At 43.6% G+C, this 25,595-nt stretch overlaps 1 protein-coding gene across 31 annotated transcripts in view; it reads left to right on the top strand.

Moving 5' to 3' along the window:
- NRCAM (neuronal cell adhesion molecule) overlaps positions 1 to 25,595 on the top strand; it is a 291,038-nt gene that overhangs the window by 222,354 nt on the left and 43,089 nt on the right. For 24 of the 31 annotated variants that reach the window (XR_005789490.1, XR_005789491.1, XM_040472952.1 and 21 more), the window contains 9 exons: positions 2,865 to 3,035; positions 3,781 to 3,837; positions 5,875 to 5,986; positions 8,844 to 9,028; positions 10,484 to 10,615; positions 18,643 to 18,786; positions 21,857 to 21,968; positions 23,473 to 23,639; positions 23,732 to 23,879. Coding sequence is in view for 29 of the 31 variants with exons in the window: in XM_040472952.1 (XP_040328886.1) it covers positions 2,865 to 3,035; positions 3,781 to 3,837; positions 5,875 to 5,986; positions 8,844 to 9,028; positions 10,484 to 10,615; positions 18,643 to 18,786; positions 21,857 to 21,968; positions 23,473 to 23,639; positions 23,732 to 23,879 (1,228 nt within the window). In the remaining 2 variants the exon portion in view is untranslated. The remainder of the gene's footprint in view (positions 1 to 2,864; positions 3,036 to 3,780; positions 3,838 to 5,874; positions 5,987 to 8,843; positions 9,029 to 10,483; positions 10,616 to 18,642; positions 18,787 to 21,856; positions 21,969 to 23,472; positions 23,640 to 23,731; positions 23,880 to 25,595) is intronic. The other 7 variants (XM_040472965.1, XM_040472964.1, XM_040472968.1 and 4 more) reach the window with 1 other exon arrangement.

Raw genomic sequence — 25,595 nt, 5'->3', positions numbered from 1 at the left:
AAACAGCTGTTGAATTTGGCAACATGGAGATCACCGTTGACCTCGACAAGAGTCCTGTACGTGGAATGGTGGGAAAGAATGCAAAATATCTGTAGGGAATATAGTCTATTTTCAGCAACATGATTTCCTCTGAATTCACAGACGTTACGCATTACTGAAGAGAAAATTTAGCTCTGATATTTAATTGCCATATTCAACTCTTCTATGAAATTACTCCGAGAAAACCTCACAATGCAATGAAAAATAAACATACAAGTGCATAAATGAGCAAACATATTTTCCTGTTGTTGCATAACAGCTTTTTTTTAATGTTTATTTTTGAGAGAGAGAGAGAGAGAGAGAGAGAGAGAGAGAGAGACAGAGCATGAGCAGGGGAGGAGAGGGGAGAGGGAGGACACAGAATCTGAAGCAGGCTCCAGGCTCTGAGCTGTCAGCACACAGCCCGACACAGGGTTCGAACTCACAAACTGCGACATCATGATCTGAGCCAAAGTCAGACGCTTAACCGACTGAGCCACCCAGGCATCCCCATAACAGCTTTTTAACAGGTTTAGAAAGAAGCGGCAACAAATCAAATATAAATGAGCGGTGTATGACTTCAAAAATAACAGTATCCAAATGTCAACTGTCCAAACGAGGCCCAGTACTTGGTTCTTCTTCAGAAATGATGACCTTTTCACTTAATAAGCAGACAAATACATGCAAAGTTTCACAATCACGAGAATATGTCTTTTTTCCCCATATTGCACTGCTGGCTGTGTAATGTACATACATTTTAGGCTGTTGGCAAAGCCTTCACCTTTCAAATGAAATTGCATCTGGAATACGAGGGAAAAAATCAGATTTGTGTAGCATTCTTCTTGCAAGATGACGTTGTCAAGTTATTCCTATCTGCATGCATTTTTTTTCCTAAGTATAAGGCAAAGGCACTCTATGGGCAAGTGCTAGCACCCTCTCAAAGGCCTGCTCCCGTTAATTTGATCTGCCAACACCTATCCGTAATAAAATACAGCAGGAGGATTAGAAAAGAATAAATGCGTGCTTGTCTTTAACTCTTTGTATTCATTCAATAAATGTACCGTATTTTCCTGAGTTATTTTTAAAACAATCACTTCCGTGGGGACTCGTGGCCTATAATCATGGGTTTCCAACCACCTGCCAGACCCCCATCTTGACCAAGAACTTGACTAACATGGCTAACCAGTGTTCTTTCAAACTCTGGCTCCACATTTCCCTGCCCAAAGGAGCTTCAGGCCTTCAATCAGAATTCTGCATTTTGTGTAATGTTAGGTGGGACACCTTATGCAGGGGGAGCCACTGCTTGGCTCAGACTGGAGAATTCTCCAGAAGATAGAACACCTGGCCCGGGGCTGCGAGGATGGACAGGTTGACTAGTGCTCTCATTTCAGAGGCACAGAACTCTCAGGGCTCTGGGGACTGGGGCAGAATCTTCAAGCCCAGTGTAAATTCATGCATAGATCAGAGGCCCCACTTCTCCAAACCTTTCACCTACTTAGGAAATCTTCCTTGGGGCACCCGAGTGGCTCAGTCAGTTAAGTGTCCGACTCTTGATTTCAGCTCAGGTCATGATCTCACAGCTTGTGAGTTCGAGCCCCACACAGGGCTTTGCACTGACAGCTGGGGGCCTGTTTGGGATTCTTTGTCTCTCTCCCTCTCTTGATCTATTCTTCCCCCACTTGTGCTCTCTCTCTCCCTCTCTCAAAAAATAAACTTAAAAAAAAAAAAAAGATAAGACAAGAAAAGAAAATCTTCCTTCAGTGTCTGAGGCTGGACAGTTCCTTAACTGGCCCTGAGGGGAAATAAACTGTTAAGCATGAACCTGGAAAGTCAGAGGGCTGACTTTAATTTTATTTAATCACAGAGCCCCTAGTAAGGGCCCAGTGCGGTCTCAGTACCAGGACAGCAAACTCAGCAGACTGTCTCTGCCCTCCTGCAAACTAAATCCTAGGGCACAAAGACACGCCATAATCTGCACGCAGGGCAAGTAAAATATGTCGCAGGGTAGAAGGTGATGTAACTCCACGAAGAAAAAGTAGCTCAGGTGGGGGTGAGGCGGCCTCTGAGGGGCTCGTCTGCAGTCTGCTGTTAATTGCCCAAGTGCTACCTGATTCTTCAGTGAGGCCACGGGCTCTGACAAGGAGCCTGGGACGCAGGGTGCCTCGCATGGGACCTAGCTCACGGTTAGGTGCTCTCACAGTATTTGGTGTCTGACCCGGCAGGTAGAGGCAGCCCAAGTTAACATTCTAACAAGGCTTTTTTTTTTTTTTTTTTTTTTTTTTTTTTTAATGAGAGAGACAGAGTGCGAGTGGGGAGGGGGCAGAGAGAGAGGGAGACACAGAATCCGACGCAGGTTCCAGGCTCCTGGCTATCAGCACAGAGCCCCGATGTAGGGCTCCAACCCACGAACACGAGATCATGACCTGAACCGAATTCAGGCACTTAACCCGCTGAGCCACCCACCTTACAAGCTTTTTTAACGCATTTTCTAAGATATGTGTGTATGTGTGTTTAACATTTAGGGACTGATACAAATATTAGGAAGAGTCCCGCAAACTCTTTTGTAAAGCAGTTTTTGGGTTTACACTTGCTGGATGCACATGACTGTGCAATTCTAATCTCCCTAATGCCCCTGCTGCAGAGAAATTAGGGACTGGCAGGCACAGCTGGAGTTTTCATGTCTCACGCTGTTGTTGTTTTTACCATTATTTTACTTGAAGAGCTTCATAGGGGAAAACGTTCCACTGAGGTTCACCAAACTATTAGTAGATACCTCTGTCCTGGTCGTTGGGAAAGTGGCCACTCTGTGATGGAATGATCTGGATTTCTCTCTGACTTTTCCCCAGCCTTTCAAAGACTTCCACAAAGCGAGAGGGTTTCTCAGGGTCTGAATGGAGACCTTTATTTCTCCAACGTTCTCCCGGAGGATACCCGTGAAGACTATATCTGTTATGCCAGATTTAATCATACTCAAACCATACAGCAGAAGCAGCCTATTTCGGTCAAGGTGATTTCAGGTAAGAGCTCAACCTCCTGCATCTCTATCTTGCAATGATGTTTACAAGTATGCATAAAATACACTAACTATTAAATACTACTGACGTTGAAGTAAACAGCGTCATTGATAAGGAAACTACCCGCGAAGAGTTAGTTACAGAAGTGTTGATATATAAAGAGCACGCATAACCGAAATACTGTATTTTACATTCGTTGTTGTTTCCACGGTAACTTTCTGAATCTACTTGGTATCTTGAGCGTTTGTGTGTGCATTATGCCCCACAATGCCTTTATTTTTAAAAATTTTTTCAAGTTTTTATTTATTTTGAGAGAGAGAGAGAGAGAGAGAGAGAGAGAATACCAGAGGGGGAGGGGCGGAGGAAGGGAGAGAGGGAATCCCAAGCAGACTACGTGCTGTCAGCGCAGAGCCCGACACGGGGCTCGAACTCACAAACCCATGAGAGCATGACCCGAGCCGAGATCAAGTGTCGGATGTTTAACCGACTGAGCCACCCAGGCGCCCCATCCACGCTGCCTTTGATTGGCAGTCCTGAGGCTTCAGCTGTGTGTTCCTAGGTTACTGGTTGGGGGGATGGCTGAGTGAATTAATCAGTTAGTCATGTACACTGTAAAAGTCTGTATTTGCTTGGTAGGGACGGCACTTGGTCAGCGAGGCTGTCTGTGTTTGCTTTTGTTGCCCGATACTTTTATGTAGTGCCTTCTCCCCTACTTCTTGCATTCTTCATAATATTCTGTTTATTTCAGTGGATGAATTGAATGACACTATAGCTGCTAATTTGAGTGACACTGAGTTTTATAGTGGTGAGTTACGGTGACTGTAACTGATATTTCTCTCCTTCATTGTAGAATTTAGTCCACTAACTTCACCTCCATAGCTGTTTAACCTTATATCTTCGTGAAATTCCTAGTTATGTGTTTAATACCGCTGGAACAAATGTATGTTTTCTGGGAAATTTAGTTATAAACTTATGTCATGTCACTAAAACATTTTCCACGGTGTATGTATAATAATGAAAGTTATTATCTCTGTTTTTATGTAAAGCACCATTTCACATGATTTGGGGAAAAAAACCATTCATGTATGTTCAGAATTATATTTTTCATTTTGTGTCTTGTTCACAAACTTTTCTCATTAATCAAATAAAGGTGCATTAACCTGCTAGAATACTAACTCATCAAAGTCTTAAAGTAATCGTTAGCAACTAACATTAAGCAGATTTTGATAGTAAATCATCACACTTTCCATGTGTTTTCACGTGACATTATCAACGTCATCTGATCAGCAATAGTATTTCTTTCAGTTTGGTTTAAAACCAAGTCACTGTCTCCAGTGGAAATTATCTTTTTAAGAATAGAGCATTTACGATTAAGGTTCTTTTAAAAAGAAAAGAATTTCATTTCCTTAAGGGAAATGTGACTCTCAAATATAGTCTATCCATGAAAATGGTGGTTTCTGGATACGGGTCCTTTTAATTATCTCTAAGGCAGAATTTCTGTCATATTAACTTTTTACCCTTGAGACATAAAGTAAAAAATATTAAGGTACTATCAATGACCAGAGTAGGCATATCACAACTCCTGCCTTACTATTTCATTTTATTTTATTTCATTTTATTTTATTTTAATATACTTATGATAAAGATGGGCCTCGAAACCATTCCCAAAGTGATTTCAGAGACATAAGGTTTCCTCCACAATTTCTAAAGTCCTAGGAAAATTCTGAGTCCTCTCAAATAATACCTTCCTTGGTATTCAGGTTTTTTTTCTTCTGAGAAATGAAAATAATTCACATATAACCTTTTTTAAGTTTATTTATTTATTATTTGGAGAGAGAAAGTGCAAACCAGGAAGGGGTAGAGAAAGGGAAGGAGAGAGAGAATCCCAAGCAGGCTCCACCCTGTCAGCACAGAGCCCACCATGGGTCTTGAACTCACAAACCACAAGATCATGACCTGAGCCAAAATCAAGAGTCGAATGCCTAACCAGCTGAGCCACCCAGGCACCCCTCGTATATATTACCTTTCACTCAGATTTTGGGAGCATCAAATAGATAATGAACTTAAATAGTGTTGAAAACTGTAAATGGTTATAGAATCTTAAGATGATATAATTCCTACCTTAAGGGTTTCTGAGAGGCCATCAGAAGATAAGGCCACATTTAGGCAAAGTTTCTGTAAAAAAGAAGATGGCCTGACTTGAGCCCTCTTTATTTTTTCATTGATGAAACCAATTGCAATTTATTTGACAATTCATTATTCTTAATTTAGGGCGCACAATTTGCCAGACCTCTTTCAGTATTTTTCTTGTTTTGTTTTGTTTTCCATAAACCTTTGCAGCTTGTGGGTCTTGACATTTAGACCTCCACCATAGATCTTATCTCCAGGATTAGTCGATGGAATTGACTATGATGTTGTCCCTGACCAAAATCATAGTCACGGTTTTCAGAAAAAAATCTAACACCTTCCAGAATATAGTTAATTTTCCCTTTGACCTGAGCACTAATTTTAAGGGGTGGAGAATTTGATAACGTGACTTTCCCCTGTATGTCTACGTTTTGAAAATTTGCCAACCCACCAAAAATTCATGAAAACCTAACCTAAATTAACAGAACACACAAGAGTTAAAATAGTCCTTACTATCCATGCTTACGTAACCACATTACTTCTGTTCCTCACTGAGTGAGCGATGGCTGTTCGTAAGGCAGAGTGTGGATGTGTAGTTTAACAAATTCCACAGTGTTAAGTGGTTTTGAAAAGGGATTAGAGTCTTAGGCAGTGAACTGTGGTTCTAGAAATACATATTCATAACTTTTAATCCATATGATTTTATTGTTTGCAGCTAAACCAAATAGAGAGAGGCCACCAACCTTTTTAACTCCAGAAGGCAACACCAGTAACAAGGAGGAATTAAGGGGAAATGTCCTTTCGCTAGAATGCATCGCAGAGGGGCTGTGAGTTGACGCTTTCTGTCGTGATGTACATTTCTTACAAAAACGTAGTAGGTTGGTAGAGAGGCATTAATATCACAGCAAGAGGCATTGTCTTATACGAATCCCATCAAGCATCAAAAAAATGATAGTTATTTTAAAAATAGGCCATATGAACCTCATATTAGTGAAGTAGTCTGTTAATATAATAGTGTTCCCCTTGAAATAAGTGTGCGTGATCACCTTACGAGTATAATTAGGATATATCGCTTTGCTACTGTTGTGTAACAAACAGCCTAAAACCTTAAAAAGAATAGCTATTTATCATTAGTCCTTTGTCCACAGGTCTTGGGGCCATTGTGTAATGGGCGAGATGAGGACATTTTAGGTTGAACTTGTTCATGCACCTGCTAGGCAGCTCAGCTGTGGGTTCTCAGTTCTGAGGGTCTTCTGGCTGCTAGCAGGACAGCTCTTGGCCATGCGTTTCTCCTGTCCCCCTAGCGGTCTAGCCCTGACACGTTGTCCTAACAACAGAAGCACACATGGCCTCTTAGGGCCCAGCCTCAGAACTGGCACACTGTCCCTTCCACTCCTTCAAGTCACAGGCCTAGCTTCCTTATGAATGTCTCTCCTCCTCCTCCTCCTCCTCTTCTCCTCTGAATGTCTCCTCCTCCTCAGAGCTGATGCCACCCTCAGAACCCATGTGCCCTTGACAGGAATTGCAGGGAGGTCTTCGCTCAGAGATGAGAACAACAGTTCTGATAGATACACACAAGAGGCAAGTTTCTACCTGGTTCCCTCGTAGGCCTGGCACAGAGCAGGTCCTGTTGATACGGGCACATGTGCTGGAAACATTGAACGGAATCTCAGAAACATCCTTGTGATGACATGTTCCGATCTGTGCTGTCCTTGATGCTGGTCACCCAGCACTCTCAAGTTCCTCCACAGAATGGGTCTCCAGGAAATGGCTTCGCTGCTCACTGTGGGAGACACAGGGAGGCCTCTGCTGGTCATGTCAGGAAATCGCAACACACACTTCTCAGTTCCTCCCATACCTGAAAGCTACCAACCCCTTTCAAAGATCTAAAATATATATCTTGCCCACCAGAATTAAAAAACAAACAAACAAACAAACTTTGGAATTTTCATCATCATGGTGTTAGTAAGTGGTTTACTCTACAAAATCTTAACTTTTGGGAGTAGGTATACCCATTCTCACAATTTTGGGATTCTCCTTCCCACAAATGGTCTTTTATGTAAAAACTAAAATATGATTGATATTTGGAAATTGCATTGAACTTCCAAAAGAATTTTTTTTAAACCTTGGAATGTTGTAAAACTAAGAGTGGGGCTCTCTTCATTTATAAGCAAATAGCTGTAGGACTCAGAATCAAAATACTTCTCTTTGTTAACAACTGCCCACTGGGTAGTAAGGAAGCCTCCAGAACAATTCATGACTTCGTTTGATGTCATGCTTCTATCTCTGTCACCCTCTCGCCTTCAGATCGTATGAGATACAGATTATCTGACTACAAAGAAACACCAGAATATGCTATCAGATAGCACATCTTCATATATATATATATATATATATATATATATATATATATATATGAATCTTTAGCTTTTCAAATGATTTTACATTTTATACCTCTTTTTATATTCACAGCATGTTTTATTTTAGAAGCTATTTCATCAAATTTACATGTTCAATTATTTATATTCAACTATGCAAACCAAAAACAATTCTCTAATCAATTAATCCCACTTGAATTTCTAATGACAAATATTATGATCTCCCTGAGGGCCTAGACCTTTTTTTTTTTTTTTTGTCTTTATCTTCCCAGTACTCAACTTAGTGCTTGGTCTGTAGTTCAGTGCTTAGTACATGTTTGTGTCCAGTGGATTTTTATTTTACCCTCGTGGAAATCTTGTAAAATCACTAGGTCAAAATTGTTCCATTTATGGAGATATAGGTATAAAAGTTCATGGGCACAGATAGGTATGTCAGCTCTTTCTCTGCATTTTTTTAATGTTTATTTATTTTTGAGAGAGAGAGAGTGAGCATGAGTGGGGGAGGGGCAGAAAGAGAGGGAGACAAATCTGAAGCAGGCTCCAGGCTCTGAGCTGTCAAGACAGAGTCCGACGCGGGGCTCGAACCCACAAACCATGAGATCATGACCTGAGCCACCCAGACGTCCTCTTTCTCTGTGTGTTTAACTCTAGCTGATAAAAAAAAAAGAAAACCTCAGTATCATTAATTTCATAGTAACACTTTTGATTGATCCTTCATATAAAATTTTCCAAGAGTGCCTCACGGATCAGAGCTTTGCAGAAAATAATTAGGTCCCTTCAGTGAAGTCACTTATGCCAGCACATTCATGGAATCAGGGAAGTCAAAATTTGTGGTGCGCCATGAATTAGCATGGGGCTGCTTGTGTGAAAAGGTAGCTTATGGACTCCAATACAAGGTTTTGAGCATTATTTTTTCAATGTTTATTTATTTATTTATTGAGAGTGAGAGCAGGCAAGCCAGGGAGGGGCAGAGAGAGGGAGACAGAATCCCAAGCAGGCTCTGTGCTGTCAGCCCAGAGCCCAACGTGGGACTTGAACTGACAGAACTGTGAGATGCTGACCTGGGCCAAGATCAAGAATCAGGAATTGGATGCCTAACAGACTGAGCCACCCGGGTGCCACCCCCCCCCCCCCCCCCCCACGGGGGGGTGGGGGGGGATTATTTATAACAGTGTGATGCTAGTTACAGTGTCTTTATATTTCTCATGATCTTTATACAAACAGTTTGTTACAAACTTGCATGAAAATTCACCCTCAAAAGCAATTAGGTGAACTTCTCTGTTATAACATTTATTTATTTTCTCAGGCCTACCCCGGTCATTTACTGGATAAAAGAGGACGGCACGCTACCCACCAACCGGACATTTTATAGGAACTTTAAGAAAACTCTGCAGATTATTCAGGTTTCAGAAGCAGACTCTGGAAATTACCAGTGTATAGCCAAAAATGCATTAGGAGCAATCCATCATACCATTTCTGTCACGGTCAAAGGTATATAATTGTTTCAGATGTGTTGCTCTTGCCTTCATGAGAACTCGTAAATCTTCAGTTAAATATGCTTCTGATTATGTTCTTCAGTAGTAATAAGTGTAAATTTATATCAACATTCCCAATACTTTGACGCTCTTCACATTACTATTTATAATGCATTTCAAGCCGGTTAAAAATTCTCTCCCTCAAATCTTCCTCACAGAAGAATTCTGCTTCATAACTATAGAAAGAATGAGGGAAATCGAAAATCGCCATTAAAATCCCATGGTTATAACTGCTGCAGGCAAGAGCCAGTAATGAAAGCTGAGATTAGTGGATAAAACTTGAAGGAGAAATAGTGTATCTGCATAGCCTCAAAGTGTTTCTTCTCACACACACCCCCCAAAACTTAATTACGGAGGGGGGTTTAACACATGTCCACAAATTCTTTAGCATTCCTTTGGGTAGGAGATGGAACTGAATTGCCCTGCCCTTGAGTGGGGGCTGAACTTAGTGACTCACTTTTAATAAATAGATTATGGAAAGCAGGTGGATAGTCACTTTCAGAGGAGACATGTGACAGACATGGCCTCAACCAAGTAAGCCAGGTTAACATAAGCTGCGAGAAGTCATGTTGGTGTCATGTATTCCCTGAAAGATGGGAATGACCCTCACCCCAAACCTCAGTGTAGAGAAAACGTCAGACAAACCCAAGTTGAAGGACATTCTACAAAACAACTGATCAGCAGTACTCTTTAAAAGAATCAAAGTCATGAAAGACCAGGAAAGACCAAGAAACTGGCAGATGGGAAGAGACTGGTAAGGAGACAGGATAAGTAAACACAATGTGGCGTCCAGGACAGGGTCCTGAGACAGAAACAAGGCATTGGTAGACGAACTGGAGAAATCCTAATAGAGGGTGTAGTTTAGCTAATAGTATTGTACCGATGTTAATTTCTCGTGCTGATAACTGGACCATGGTTATGTAAGACCTCGCTAGAGAAAGCTGGGTGAAGGGCTCACGGGGCACTCTATACTGGCTTTGTGACTTCTCGAAAGTGGGAAGTCTTTTGACTTGCTTCCTGGTTTTATAATTAGGTGTATTCTGCAGGACTCAGAACTTAAATTCATGCTTCTCAACACGTCTCTGTACTGTAAATTGCTCTGCCTCTTTTGTGAAATCTGTTACCTCTTTCATGCCTGATGAATTTAATGTAAAACGAGATGACATTTATAGCACAAGGGTCTAGAAACAATACACAGTCGTCTGTGAATCTCTTTAAACATTCTTTTGAAAATCTCAAGTGTTCTTTGGGACACCGCTTACAAATCTATCCACTCTTAAGCAAATGAAGCCAATAGATGTTTTGCAAAATACTTATTCTTTATTATTAAAAGAGTTCGACATACTAAATTTGCTAGAATACTTGCATGATTGAAAGTTTTGTGGTTTTTTTTTTTCTTTCCTTAATAAAGCGGCTCCATACTGGATCCTGGCACCTCAAAATCTTGTACTGTCCCCGGGAGAGGATGGGTCGCTGATCTGCAGAGCTAACGGCAACCCCAAGCCCAGGATCAGCTGGTTATCGAATGGCGTCCCAATAGAAAGTAAGTTTCCTCGCCTGGCTCTGGTGGTAGTCTCAGCGGGGAACACAGTGGGAGGGTGAAATACCGGTGGTTAAGGAAGGAAGCTGTGTGTGGTCTTCTCCCCCCCCCCCCCCCCCGGCCTCACTCACCACCCACTGCTGCCTGCAGGAGACTGCACATTTTCCCCTTCTTGGAGTTCACACCTTCTCTTACACCCAGAGAGAGAGAGAGAGAGAGAGACAATCAGCTTTTGTTTAAAACCCAGACTCCATGCTTATTTCATGACCTTCGGGTAGTCCTTAGGACCGAATAGTCTGTGCTCTTAACGGGATGCTGTGTGCTGATGGGGACTTGGCAATATTCGCCGTGTTCTACGTGGGCCCTACGAAGAATGACAGGGTCAGAAATAAACAGGACTGAAAAGCTCAGATTATCTTTTTCATTCAAAATGTCAAGTGGCTCAAGGAAATGTTGTAGGAGTCCAGGGAGATGCGGGGAAGGCTAGGGATAGAGCCGGGGGATGTGGCGAGAAGAAGAAACACAGCTGTTGTCATTTAAAGAGTTCTCATTCCTAAGCATAGCCGGGATGTTCCTAAGTTCTGTGGTCTTCAGAGGCTGTCCTGTTTAGAGCCCTTCAAAGAACAGGTCCCCCGACCGTGGTTGTATGCTGGACACTCCATCTTCGCTAAGTTTTCCCTCCCCAAGTATGCCGAGGTCACCTCGAGCAATACTGGCTGCTGTGTGCCACCTCGTGAGCCACCTTTCCTGGACCACTCCCGGCTTGCTCACTCTCAAGCCAGCTTCCCTAGCCTGCCGCCGTGCCGCCCAGAACAGTCCCCCAGAGTGTGGCCACAGTCCTGTCCTCTGATCTTCTAGCACAGCAAAGGCCAGTTTTATAAAACCTGGTTAAAGGCTTGAAGATGAGAGAAGGCTTGAGGGTTATGGCAAAGAAAAAACAAACAAACAAACAGACTTAAAATGGATATTGTATCTCCTTGCTCACAGATTCCTTAGTCACAGGCATCCACAGAGATCCCACTCGGTCTTCTTTTTTCCCCCGACCTCACTCACCACCCACTGCTGCCTGCAGGAGACTGCACATTTTCCCCTTCTTGGAGTTCACACCTTCTCTTACACCCAGAGAGAGAGAGAGAGAGAGAGACAATCAGCTTTTGTTTAAAACCCAGACTCAAGATCACCCTCCTAGCCAATAGTATAATAATCTGCAAAGATATTCTTAAGTTTATTTTTATTTATTTTGAGAGAGAGAGAGCAGGAAAGTGCAAGAGGGGCAGAGGGAGAGGGAGAGACAGAATCCCAAGCAGGCTCCAAGGCAGGGCTCGAACTCATGAACCATGAGATCATGCCCTGAGCTGAAAACCACGAGTCAGACGCTTAACCGACTGAGCCACCCAGGCACCCATGAAATGATATTCTTGAGTCACAATGAAGACAACCTTCAGGCTTATGAAGTAAAACACCTTTGCTCCTCATTACCTCTGAGCCAGAATCAAAAATTTGTTCTACTTTTACTTGACCAAAAGGTCCATTAAACTGGCTTTCCTGAAAGAGTCTTCACCCGGTGATGGATCTGAGAGCTACCAGCAGATATTAAATGGCTTAGTCCCCATTTCTCACTATCAGGGTCTTACAACTGTGGGTCTAAACCAAGTAAGAGCTCCCTGTTCCATGCTGTTTATTAGGAATTTGTGTCACACTACACAGCACTTATCAGATACTCTAAAACAGACCGTCTGTGGTTACTGTAAAAGGAAGTATGTTCCAGGAAGAACACAGATTCTAAAGAGGCCAGGGGCTGGGGCTTGGATATTTCCACTCCCAGTTCTAACCACGATCAGGATCAGGAAGAAGTGCAGAGAGTACCTTGTGGTTGTGCATTGGGAAGCTGTTGCCAGGAGAGAAAACAGAGACGGTAGGCATACAGCCCAGACCTAAAGAAGAAGTTTTATGGTGCGGTATCTGATTTGCTCAGGAATGCATAAACAGTGGCAAGAAAGGATGGGGCGTGCTCAGTACTGTGACGGCACATCGTGCAGCTAGGGGGTTCTGTGCCCGTTACGGAAGGTTAACTGCACACCTGAGATCTGGCCTCAGGGGGACTGACAAGTGGCAAGGGCCGTGCATCTCACCCCCCAGCAGAAAAACCAGGGAGCTAGGGAAGGTTGGAAAGATAAACCCCTTCCTGATCCATGGTTCATAGTCCATCCAAACCTGGCACAGTCAGCGTCTCTCGGAGAGCCTTGTGGCTCCAGTTGTACTAAAGGCTTTGTAATTCACTCGTAGACACCCCTTTAAATGAACTCTCTGCAGGGAGCAGCAGTTGGGAAAGGCCTGCCTGGGGAGGGGAGGCGCAGGACAGCGGCCCTGAGATATAAGTTAGGCCCTCTAGAACCCCAGACCATCTGATTAGGTCCCGAGCAGAAAGAGTTAGAACAGAATCTCCCAAATCAGGTTCCAAATTAGTTCATTTCTTCCATCCCGAAAGTATGCATCAAGTCCCCACTGGAAGGACAGCAAGGAGTTGAGCAAAGTTAGGATCAAGATTCTACGGTGCCCACAGACCCAGGGTCCCCCGACCTCTGGCGTGCCTCAGAGCAGTCCCTCTGGTCCACAAGCGGGGAGAGACACCATGCAGCATGGCAGCAAAGCAAGGGCCCTCCCTCACCCACCAGGCTGCCCCGCAGTGCCGGGAACAGGTGCCATATGCTTATACCAAGGTGATATGAAGTGTCTGAATGGTGGCTCTCTCCACATCTGGTGGCCAGGCTGAAAGTGCATGGGTCACTGTGTGGAATCTCATTGTTGAAAGGTGATGGCCTGAGGCACCTGGTGGGGACCCTCATAGCTCTCTGCACAACGATACTACAGGGCCCCCTTGTTCCCTACTAGCCCCCAGCAACTGATCCATCTCCCAGTTCTGCTGAGTCTTGCATAGCCAAGTTCAAAGCGAACCCTACGTGTCTCCACCTCGTGTTGCCCTCCCCTGATCCAACAGAAGGAGTATGTGAGGAAGAAAACTGTCAAACAGTCGGTAGAAGTTTGAAGAGTTTTGTGCCTCTGCCCTTTCTATCCTGGTTGATAATTAGCCCATGAATCTGGAGGCCCCTAAACAGAGTTGCCTTTGAGGTTTGGGAGCCATTCAGGACATGGGAGACGGGCTTCTTTCTCATCTGCAGCTTGTTGAGCTGTGCACCTGTAGATGCTTCCAGCAACGAGGGAGCGGTGGTGGGAGGGGGAGCGGTGGCGGAGAGGCAGGGTTGGCAAGGGAGAGCAGTCTGCTGCGGTATACGGAGGCACAGAATGGGCCTGGTGAGGATTCCTGACCTTCAAGGGGGCCTAGAATAGACCCCGGACATTAAATGGGAACATAGGCCATCTGGCAAGAACACCCTTCCACCTGAGAAGCTGTGGAAACCTTGCGGGGGGGGGGGGGGGGGGCCCGGCAGCTGCGGAGGGGGAGGGTCAGGGAACGGCCGTGTCTCTGCAGCATCATGCAAGGAGCTGTGCAGTGTCCCCACCAGGTGTGACACAACAGGGGACCACACTACCAGACACACCGCCTCCCCACTCCTGACTGTGGACAGTCACCTAAGGACAGTGATATCTCCTAGCTCAGCAGGCCCTGGCTGCCAAGTGCACATAGACCCTACAGAAGGAGAATCAGCGTCACGGAGAGGGAGGCGTAAGACTAGAGCTCTGTTAACAGAGTACTGCATTATCGATTTGTGACTGCATTTCAGAACTGGAATCTACTGTCTTAGAAAACTGGAAGAATTAACTCAGAAAAGTGTCTGGGGTCTAATCGCAAACTCTTCCAAAGCCCTGTCCTCCCAGGACCGGCCAGGTTGCTTTAAATGTTCCTTGAAGCAGGGGCGCCTGGGTGGCGCAGTCGGTTAAGCGTCCGACTTCAGCCAGGTCACGATCTCGCGGTCCGTGAGTTCGAGCCCCGCGTCGGGCTCTGGGCTGATGGCTCAGAGCCTGGAGCTTGTTTCCGATTCTGTGTCTCCCTCTCTCTCTGCCCTTCCCCCGTTCATGCTCTGTCTCTCTCTGTCCCAAAAATAAATAAACGTTGAAAAAAAAAAATTAAAAAAAAAAAAAAATGTTCCTTGAAGCAAAAAACAAGACCAGACTAAGTATGGAATTTGCCTTAAACTACCTAAAATATTTTTTTTTTTAAACAATCTACAGAGGTCAGAGCAAAGAACAGCCAAGTACAGAGCTGGCACTGGAAGAGATCTTTGATTTTATTGTGTGACCTGCAGTGTGTGGGAGGGTGTGAAAGTAGCACCCGGGACCAGGAAGACGACGTCCAAGGCCAAGGCCATGGACGATGTGAACCTGTCCCTGTCTTAAGAGTCAGCAGATGAGCCTAAAACATGTAGATCTTTAATCGTCCCCTATGTGAGTAGTGCAACAGCTCAGATTCTTCCAGATGGAGCACATACAAGATCTCACCATCATTGCTAAAAGGTCCCTTTTCTCTAAGGGATGAGGAGGGGAAGCAATGAAAAGAATGAGAGGAGACAGATCTCCTGTGGCCACACTTCTGCATTTGGGTGACATCAGACGGAGAGATTGAAAGCCAGGAGCACAGGAGAAGCTGCCAGGGGCATGGAGGCCTGGTCCAGGCTGGTCCCCAGATTCCACCAAGGCATCTCCCTTCTCCCTTTTCTCCAAAGCAAAGGGCTCAGTTGGCATTCCCTTCTGGGGGATGGAGTAAGCAGACGAAGGAAAATCTCCATCATGGCCAAATGTTCAGATTTCAAGGAGATGTTTATAAAGTAGACGGACTCAGAAAATCTGAGCCGTCATCTCATGCTAAACCACCAGGTGCTCCAGTCTCTAATGTCTCTTCTCCAAAGTGCACGTGCTTTCTAGTTAATCCACTGCATAAAGTTCTTTTTGAAATAAAATGATGCAATAGACACAAAACTATCTGTTAAATTGATAGTGCTCTCTACACATATGAGGTGGCAATAATTCTCATTCTCATTATGTAACTGCTGGAAGCATTTCTAGGTTTGGCCAGCTGTGTCAGGACAGTTGGAATAAAGGAATGTATTGTTGGAAAGATACCAGCCCAGTTCTGAACCTTATCTTCGGGGCTCTAAATTGTACATGAGGCCTCTATGCTCAAATGTCTTTCTTTGTTGTTCATTGATAACAAAAGAAGTTGCTTATTCCCAGAATTAATCGTTATTCCTTGGGATACCTGGGGTTTGGTTGCTGGAGAGTTACTCCTATCCGGTAGCCAGCACACAGAATCCAAGAGCTTCCAGTATCTCTACACTAGCAATGTTCTTCTTTATCCAGTACCGACTGAGCCTCCATATGTCACCGCGACCGTTCCCGGGTTTGTTTGTGTTTGTTTAGTTAAAGTACTTAAGGAAAATGTAGCCCAAATCCCCGTGGCGAGATATTAGCTTATTCCCTACTCTTACCTAAAGGATTTATTTTATTCCTAAACACCTTGCCAAAAAATAAATATTTGAAGACTGCTCCATTAAGCAGCAACAAGGCAGGTACAGTCAGATGCCTTTCAGGTAAAGAATAGCATTGAGATGAGTTGACAGCCAATAAAAATGCAAGGGCGGGCTACAAAAACGCTTTTTAAAATGGTTTATGTTGTGATTCATGAGTTCCCACTGAGGGAAGATTGTCCTCCTGGCTTCGTTGGTTGAGCTGGTCTTCCGAGTTCGTGGTGATGTATTTTTATTATAGTTTAAAAAAAACAAACCATAACATAAAATTTACCATCTTAATCATTTCTAAGTCTACAGTTCAGCAGTGTTAAGTACATTCATATTACTGTTGAATAGACCTCAAGGACTTTCTCATCTTGCAAACCTGGAGCTCTATGCCCATTAAACATCACATGGTGATGTAACTTTTAAGAGGTCCATACACTCAAGGAACATAAAGAGCTCTCCTCACATATCCAGAGAGATTCAGGCCAGGGCTCTGCCCGAGCATCATCGCTGTCTGAAATGCCCAGACACTACTCAACCGGCCCCCCTGCTGCCTACAATGTCTGCCGAGGTGCCGTCAGAATGGTGGGCACTGAGAGTCCCCCAGTGTGGCCCAACACTGAGTGCCCAAGTGCTGGGTCCAAAACTGCTGAGAATAGCTGACAAAGAAAGGGATCCTAGAAACCCTGCTCTGTTCCAAAAGCTTTGCTTGGATGGATGTCACTGAGAGTGGGTGAGTCAGAAAGGCCCCAGTGATACTAGACTTGGGGTCTGGGACAAGTATACCCTTGGTGGCCCCGGGTTATACTGCATTCTCAGGGTACTTGGCTGCCTGCCACAGCCATAGTTTGCTTCCTAGGCCAGTGTGACATTTTTGTCCTCTGCTGTCATGTATTGATGCAGTCTTTACCCTGTTAGAGGGATTAGAACTTGTATTTATCTTCTGGTTGGAAGAGCATGTTTCTTAAGGCAATTTTGAAATATTCAGAGTCATAAGCAGCAGAAAGGAGCTAAGAAACCAACTCAAAGGATCCAGGCATCCCCCCCATCACTAGTGAGTTAACTGGAGTATCTAAGGTGATTTTACAAATTAGCTATTAGTTGTGATCGGAGTGTCGAACAACCACATACAGAACGGTCTGACGGTAAATTTTCTGTGGTTTGAAGCCACTAATTTTGTAACTTGCTACAGCAGCCGTGGAAAACAAACACAGCATGCGTGAGCACACTACTCCAGATCCACATACTAAAACAAGGATGAGTAACTATAGTTCTGTTTATTTGTATGAAAGTGAGTTAATAAACCACCGATGAACCAAACATTTGAGACTTGCAAGGAATCAAAGTGTCCAAACGCGGTGATAAGTATGTCTTAGACGCGCATCTTCTTTTCTGTCATCAAAGAGAAAAAAAAAAATGGTGTTTGGAATGGAAGCAAAGGCTTCTTTCTTAAGTGGGTCAAGTTGCAAGAACGGCTTTTGGAGAAAGAGTGCTGTCACTGAGCGTTGAGTTGGATCAGTGTGCTGAGGCCGGTACCTGTCAACCCTTTCAGTGTGCTTTTAATGCGGTGTAAGGTCACGGCCTAAGGTTCAGCACTCGCAGAAGGGCATTTATCTCCAGGAGCACCGCACTTCTACGTTGCTAGGCATGGCCTGGACTAAATTCTCACCTATTATGGTACTCTCATTCCACTGCAGTAAGGATCAGTCCCGGTCCTGACTTTGGTTTTTTGGTTTCTAGGTTTTTTGGGGTTTTTTTTTTGGTTTTTAACATACTTGAGAGGTTTAGCTAAAAACACTCTCTTTAAGAGAAGTTTCACATAATCTGTTTCGGCCTCAGGAATTTCCGATTCAGGAAAAGAAATGTTTGATTATTGGCCCTGTATATTTATGTATGTACCTATAAATAAATAGGTATTTATTTATATTTTAGGTATTTATTTATTTATATATAAGTATAAATAATATATAATATTTCTATTTATAATGTAATAATAATATATAATATATATTTAAATAATATATAATATATAAATAATATATATAATATATAATATTTATATTTATAGGTATTTATTTATTATTTATCTATTTATGTCAACGAGAGGCTCGTAAAAGACACAGGTTTGGATGGGCTAGAGAGAGGGTTTCTGTATTTTCAATGAGCGTTTGCTGTCTCCTCTCGATAAATTAACTCACTCCTTCGTAAAGAACCACAGTTTCTTTGTGAAAAGGCAACGCCTTCCTGAATTTGTATTGCTGTTTTCACCTAACCTGTGCTTCCCCCCACTGCCGGATCTCTCAAAAACGATATTCAGTTTTACGGACTGAATCCACTCAGGACTAAATGAGTATCGAGCATAACCCTATGCTGACACGTGATAACTAAAATCTGAGGAGGGAAAGTGATGGTTTCTGCCTGGCTTCTCAGTCTCCTCCTCCTTATTGCACATACCTAGATCCGTGTGTGTTTCTGTCGTACTTACTACAATGCAGACCTCAAACTGCACATCTTCTAAGCAAAGAGGAATAAATATGTGCTTTTTGTTTTTACACCCAGTTGCCCCTGATGACCCCAGCAGAAAAATCGATGGTGATACCATTATTTTTTCGAATGTTCAAGAAAGATCAAGTGCGGTGTATCAGTGCAACGCCTCTAACGAATACGGATATTTACTGGCAAACGCATTTGTGAATGTGCTGGGTAAGCGCTCCCTTGATTACAGAAATGACAAGTTCAGTGAATGGCTGCTGTAGTCTTCCATTCATTCAGCAAAAATATACTGAGTACCCACCATGTGCAACACACAGAGGACTGAGAGCTAGATGGGGTATATGAAGGTGGATAAGATACAGACCTTGCCACGAAGGCTATTATACTCTGGCCTTGATGTTCTTTCATAAGACAGTTCTTGTTTTTATATATCTATTTATTTATTTTTGAGAGACAGAGCAGGGAGGGAAACAAAGAATCCCAAGCAAGCTCCACGCTGTCAGCGCAGAGCTCGACGCAGGACTCGAACCCACGAACCTTGAGATCATGACCTGAGCCGAAACTAAGAGGTGGCCGCTTAACCAACTGAGCCTCCCGGGCACTCCTATAACACAGTTCTTATAGTGTCCAATTATTCATTGGATAGGGGCGCCTGGGTGGCTCAGTCGGTTAAGCGTCCGACTTTGCCTCAGGTCATGATCGCACAGTCCGTGAGTTCGAGCCCCGCGTTGGCCTCTGTGCTGACAGCTCAGAGCCTGGAGCCTGCTTCGGATTCTGTGTCTCCCTCTCTCGCTGACCCTCCCGCCTTCATGCTCTGTCTCTCTCTGTCTCAAAAATAAATAATAAATATTAAAAAAATTTTAAAAATATATTCATTGGATAATTATCCAGATAGTCAGGCAGCGCCATTCCCAGTCAAATGCTCCAAAGGAAAATAGCATTCATCTGCTTTTAGTAACGGGATGTTCCTGCTGTTCCATCTTTAGGAACTGGGAAGTTCAATAACGATTTCATGATTCTGATTTTTAAAAAATAAATCAGTAATCATAATGTTTGGCCTTTATCCTAATCACAGGTGTACATTTATTCATCAATTCTTAGCAATATGTTTAGAAAACTATGATACACTGAACCATCTTCCGAAATGGTTGGTGTTTTGTTTTGTTTGAGTGTCATCGACACACAATGTTACATGAGTTTCAGGTGTACAACTTAGTGATTTGACAAGTTTATACTTGTTTATACTTCATGCTTCTATTCACCACAAACGTAGCTACCATCTGTCCTGACGCTTTGCTGTTAATATCATTGATTTTGCTCCTTATGCTCGGCTTTTTATTCATGTGACTTACCCATTCCATAACTGGAGGCCCATATCTCCCTCTCCCCTTCCCCCATTTTGCCCGGCTCCCTACCCCCATCCCCATCAGCAACCATCAGCTCTCTCTAGTTAACAGTTCTGATCCTGTTTTTTGTTTGTTGATTCTTTTTTTTTTTTTTTTTTTTAGATTCCACTTATGAATGGAATCATATGGTATTTGTCTTTCTCGGTCTGATTTATTTCACTTATCATAATACCATCTTGGTTCATCCATGTTGTCTGAAATAGCACGATCTCATCCTTTTTATGGCTGTGTAACACTCCACACACACACACATACATATATATACACACACACACACACTTTTACTTTATTCATTTGTCTTTTCATGGACACTTAGGTTGCTTCCATGTCTTTTTTTTTTAATGTTTATTTCTTTTTGAGAGAGAGAGAGAGAGAGAGAGAGAGAGACAGAGTATGAGCGGGAGAGGGCCAGAGAGAGAGGGAGACACAGAATCCGAAGCAGGCTCCAGGCTCTGAGCTGTCAGCACAGAGGTCCAAACTCACAAGCCATGAAATCGTGACCTGAGCTGAAGTTGGATACTTAACCGACTGAGCCACCCCGGCACCCCACCATGTCTTGGCCATTGTAAGCAGTGCCGCGATAAATATAGGGGTGTATGTATCTTTTCGAGCTAGCGTTGTTGTTTTCCTTGGGTGAATACCCAATAGGGGAATTACTGGATCATATGGTATTTCTATTTTTAGTTTTTTGAGGACCCTCCATACTGTTTTCCCGAGTGGCTGTACCAGTTTGCATTCCCACCAGCAGTGCACGAGGGTTCCTTTTTCTGTGCATCCTCTCCAACACGTGTTGTTTCTTGTCTTCTTGATTTTAGCCACCCTGACAGGGTATGAGGTGGTATCTCATTGTGGTTTTGATTTCCCTCATGAGGAGTGACACTGAGCACCTTTTCGGGTGTCTGTTGGCCATTCGTGTGTCTTCTTTTTTACAAGGCACTGGACACCAATTGCCTTTACAATTCTCAATCACTTCATGTTCTCATTTCTGTTGCAGTGTGAGCCCTGGGGCTTCTGCCTGGCTTTTTAATCCCTCCTCCAAGGATGATCATTGGGTGCATCATCCATCCCCCTCCCCCCATCCCCCCGACCCCCCAGCCCAGCTCCCTGATTCCAAATTTGATTGTGCTGCATGAAATGGTTGGTTTATGTGATCATGGTATTTCTCATGCTGGACAAAAACTACCAAGACATCAGGTTTGTTAAAAAATTGATGTGAGGATTGTCTTCACGGTGCCAGAAAGTATATGTCAACTCTTTAAGTGTAGGAGGCTCCCTTTCAAATGAAATGAAAGAGAGGAAGCCAAGCAGGACTTGGTATTTGTCCTTCATGCTTGAAACGAAGGGCAGGAAATCACACGCAGAGCTGAGCACAGTTACAATGTTGGTGGATGTTTAGGAGGAAGCTTGGATTTCTGGTTCTGTGTTTCGGTCACCCACACTTCGCTCTTTTCTGCCGCCTTGTCTGCTCGCCACCACCCCTACCCATTCATTCTCGTTCTAACCCTGAGGTTAGGATGGGCCCATCAGCTAACAAAGATGTGCTTGACTGCTATTTTTGTGCCAGATACTGACCTAGTTTCTGGGGAGAAAGCAATAAAAGTCCCATTCCCTGCCCGTAAGGGACTCACAGTACAGTAGGAGATAGAGATAAATAGATCATTCAAATACTGTGCCTGAGAAAGACATGTGACAAGAGGTAGGAGAAAATGTGCATTTCTCCACCTTGACCGGTGGTGTCCTGCTAGAGAATGTTCAGGAAGAGGCATACTGATAATGCTTTACTATAAGCTTGCAATACAATACATATACATTTAGGCGGGCCGAAATGTTTATTTTATTTTAATATTTACTTTACCTTTTTAAACTGTTTTCAGCTGAGCCACCACGAATCCTTACATCTGCAAATACACTCTATCAGGTCATTGCAAACAGGCCTGCTTTACTAGATTGTGCCTTCTTTGGGTCTCCTCTTCCTACCATTGAGTGGTAAGTCGTGGCTCTGTTTATTTTTATTTACTTATTTATTTTGGGAGAGTGAGTGAGAGCAGGGGAGGGGCAGAGGAAGGAGAGAAAGAATCCGAAGCAGGCTCCATGCCCAGTCCAGGCCCGATGAGGGGCTCGATCTCGTGACCCTAGCATCATGATCTAAGCCGAAATCAAGAGTTAGACGCTTAACTTACTGAGCCAGCCAGGCACCCGTCTGTTTCTTTTTAATATTTACATTGACTGAAGCCTTCAAATCTCTCTGTGTGTTGGATTTTCATTTAGTCAGAGAACGGACAGTGCAGATTCCATCATACTATTATTATGAAATTCATTCATAAACAGGTATAACTACTTGCTGTGTGCTAAATGCCTAACACATGTCCAGTCTGTTTAGCAGCACACTTTGTCAACCACAGAGGTATCTGGAAATGCATTTTTTTAGGTTTATTTTTTTATTTATTTTGAGAAAGAGAGACAGAGAGAAAGTGGGGGAGGGGCAGAGAGAGAGGGAGACAGAATCCCAAGCTGGCAGCACAGAGCGACACGGGGTTTGAACTTACAAACCATGAGATCATGACCTGAGGTGAAGTCAAGAAGTGGACGCTTAACCGACTGAGCCACCCAGGTGCCCCTGGAAATGTATTTTTTAGAAATTGAAGGTCCTCCCGTATGTTACAATGCCACGGACATCACCTGGGACTTCACAAGGAATGCTGGCTGGAGAGCTGGTTGGGGACATTCCTTGATAATAGAATATCATTTGGGGTCAGAGAGAGGTCCTATAAGCTCAAAAACAGAATTCATTCCCCAGTGTTCATTTTTAGTGCCCCTCCCACCCGAGCTTCCTGATTTGGATCCATTCACGCTCACTGGTACCCTTTTACCGGTGTCCTGGTGAGGTCACGCTTAGCTTAGGTTGACTTTGCCTCACCCCTTTTATCAGTCCCCACTTCTGTATGACGATAGCCTGGAAGTTGAATGGACACATACTTTGCATCCATGCTCTATTGTCTTTCTTCCCCGAATAAGTTCTTATTGATACGAATCAAAAGTCTCTTTAGAATTCAAATCAATCTTCCAATCGAGATCACTTTAGAATTGTAGCCTGTAGATGGGCTTACAGATAACTCCCAGTAGGGAGGAGATGTCAGAAAGCTCAGTCTTCATTTTGCCTGTTTTATCATCTATTTAGAGGTAGAATAGATAGTGATGTATTTATGAAATATGAATCTCTGATACTGAAAATTAGAATTTGAGTATTTTGCGTTGTCACCCTAATGCTTCCACACCATTTCTCATTAAATCTTCCCGTTTTACATCCTGCCTTACATTGACCCCACTGACTTACAGGCACGCAATTCCGAATGTCTTGTGCAGATTCCAAACGTCTCTGAACTTGATACTACAATGCAGACCATCATGTGTTGACCTTGAATGTAGCATTTTATGTCTGACTTCAAATTATGGTTTTTTTATTCCCTTTGTGATACTCTCTGTAATGAAGGTTCAAGGGAGCTAAGGGTAGCGCGCTCCGTGACGATATTTATGTTTTGCATGAAAATGGAACTTTGGAAATTCCTGTGGCCCAAAAGGACAGTACAGGAACTTACACGTGTGTTGCAAGGAATAAATTAGGAATGGCAAAGAATGAAGTTCACTTAGAAATCAAAGGTAAGGCAGAGGTGATGAAGCTTTTTCACGTATTATGTGGCTTTGAGCAAATTCTTCAGCTTTGGCGATGGATAACGGAAGTTCAATTTCAGATCCAACCAGGATCATTAAGCAGCCTGAATATGCAGTAGTGCAAAGAGGGAGCACGGTGTCCTTTGAATGCAAAGTGAAACACGATCACACCTTGACCCTCACCATCACGTGGCTGAAGGACAACGGTGAGCTGCCCAGTGACGGAAGGTATTTGAAGACCATTTCTTTCCTTTCTCTTCTTTGTCTCTTTAAGCGGCTTTGAACTAAAGGTTTATTGTAGAGTGACTTAGCAGAGATGTTTCTAAAGTGTCTGAAATCTGCTCTCTCCAAGAAAAAAAAAAAAAAAGTACGTTTTTCTCCCCGCTGCAAGATGCTTGGACCTAAGAAGGCATCGAGTTATTGAAGTAGACCCTGAGAATGTTTGTTGTATCTTTGCGTGTTGGTCTCCTGGGCAATTCAGGACAGGAAAAACCTTTCAGGCCTTGGATAACTTCCATTGTCTTCTACTGTGTGCAGTGAAGTCTCGACAGATGTTTTCATTACCATTCTACAAATAAGCAGAAATACGATCGCTTTAATCAGCAGAGTGTGTCTAAATCCTTGTCGGTATTTTAAAGGACACTGGTTTTTGCGTGGAGAGGGAATTTTCTTTTGCTTTCACCTAAAGCCAGGAGAAAGAGAAGGGGTGGGGGGAGGGGAAACCCACAGGTATCTAAAAGAGCCTGAGCAGTCCTTGAGCCTGGAATGAAATCAAACTCATACCTGTCTTCCTGGTGAAGCGTCAGTTTGACAGAATGGGTGCTGAGCTGACTCTGTGAATCCTAGCTGGCCCAGGGGCCACAAGCATCGCCCCCTACGGGAAGAAATGCTGTGTGCTGGTGGGAATGCTTTCTGTGGTTTGCTTGCAAATGTGCCCAAACAGTGCCTGTCGCTTAATGGCCCCCCCAAAAAACCCAGGTGGCCTTCTCTTCTATACCCAGAATTTCCATGTAATTCTATGCTTCCAGCTGGCCAGTTTTATTTGTGGAATCTGAGTCGCTAAAGATGAGAAGAAAGTAGGAGGAGATGACTGTCGCGTTAAGCTGGCTAAAGTTTTAACTTGGAAATTCCCTGCAAAGACAGTTAATGATTTACGGAGCCTCCTTAAAACCATGCATGAATCCAATTTACATGGATTTTTGACCTACTAATTTCTCATGCCAGCTAGTAACCTCTCGAGAACTCTTCCTGGTGCTTGTTGGTCTCAGTCTCCCTATTTCTTGTGATAAAGTGGATACCATTCTTGGCATTTACTTTCTCCTATGAGAGTTTATGCATGTGGCAAAAATGGCAGAAAATTTCTTCGGTAAGTGATAAATTTCTTTTTTAATTTTTTTTTCAACGTTTATTTATTTTTGGGACAGAGACAGAGCATGAACGGGGGAGGGGCAGAGAGAGAGGGAGACACAGAATCGGAAACAGGCTCCAGGCTCTGAGCCATCAGCCCAGAGCCTGAGCGGGGCTCGAACTCACGGACCGCGAGATCGTGACCTGGCTGAAGTCGGACGCTTAACCGACTGCGCCACCCAGGCGCCCCAATTTTTTTAATATTTATTTATTTTGAGAGAAAGAGAGAGAGAGCACAAGTGGGGGAGGGGAAGAGAGAGAGAGAGAGAGAGAGAGAGAGTCCCAAGCAGGCTTCACACTGTCAGCACAGAGCTTGATGTAAGGCTCGATCTCACAAACCGTGAGAAATCAAGAGTCAGATGCTCAGTTGACTGAGCCACCCGGCACCCCAATAAAGTATTTAAAAATACACACTTTGTTAGAAATTGAGCCGGATGGGTGGTGTTTGAATGTTTCTTAGCAGCAGAAGCCGCGGGAAGGCCCACTAGTAAGGGTCACTGCAGCTGCCCCCACCTCACCTCTGGGTGCCCCTGGTCT

Source organism: Herpailurus yagouaroundi, unplaced genomic scaffold (assembly GCF_014898765.1).
Source record: "Herpailurus yagouaroundi ecotype Mexico unplaced genomic scaffold, PumYag 100, whole genome shotgun sequence".
Classification (NCBI taxonomy): domain Eukaryota; kingdom Metazoa; phylum Chordata; class Mammalia; order Carnivora; family Felidae; genus Herpailurus; species Herpailurus yagouaroundi.
This window is presented reverse-complemented; position numbering and strand designations above follow the sequence as displayed.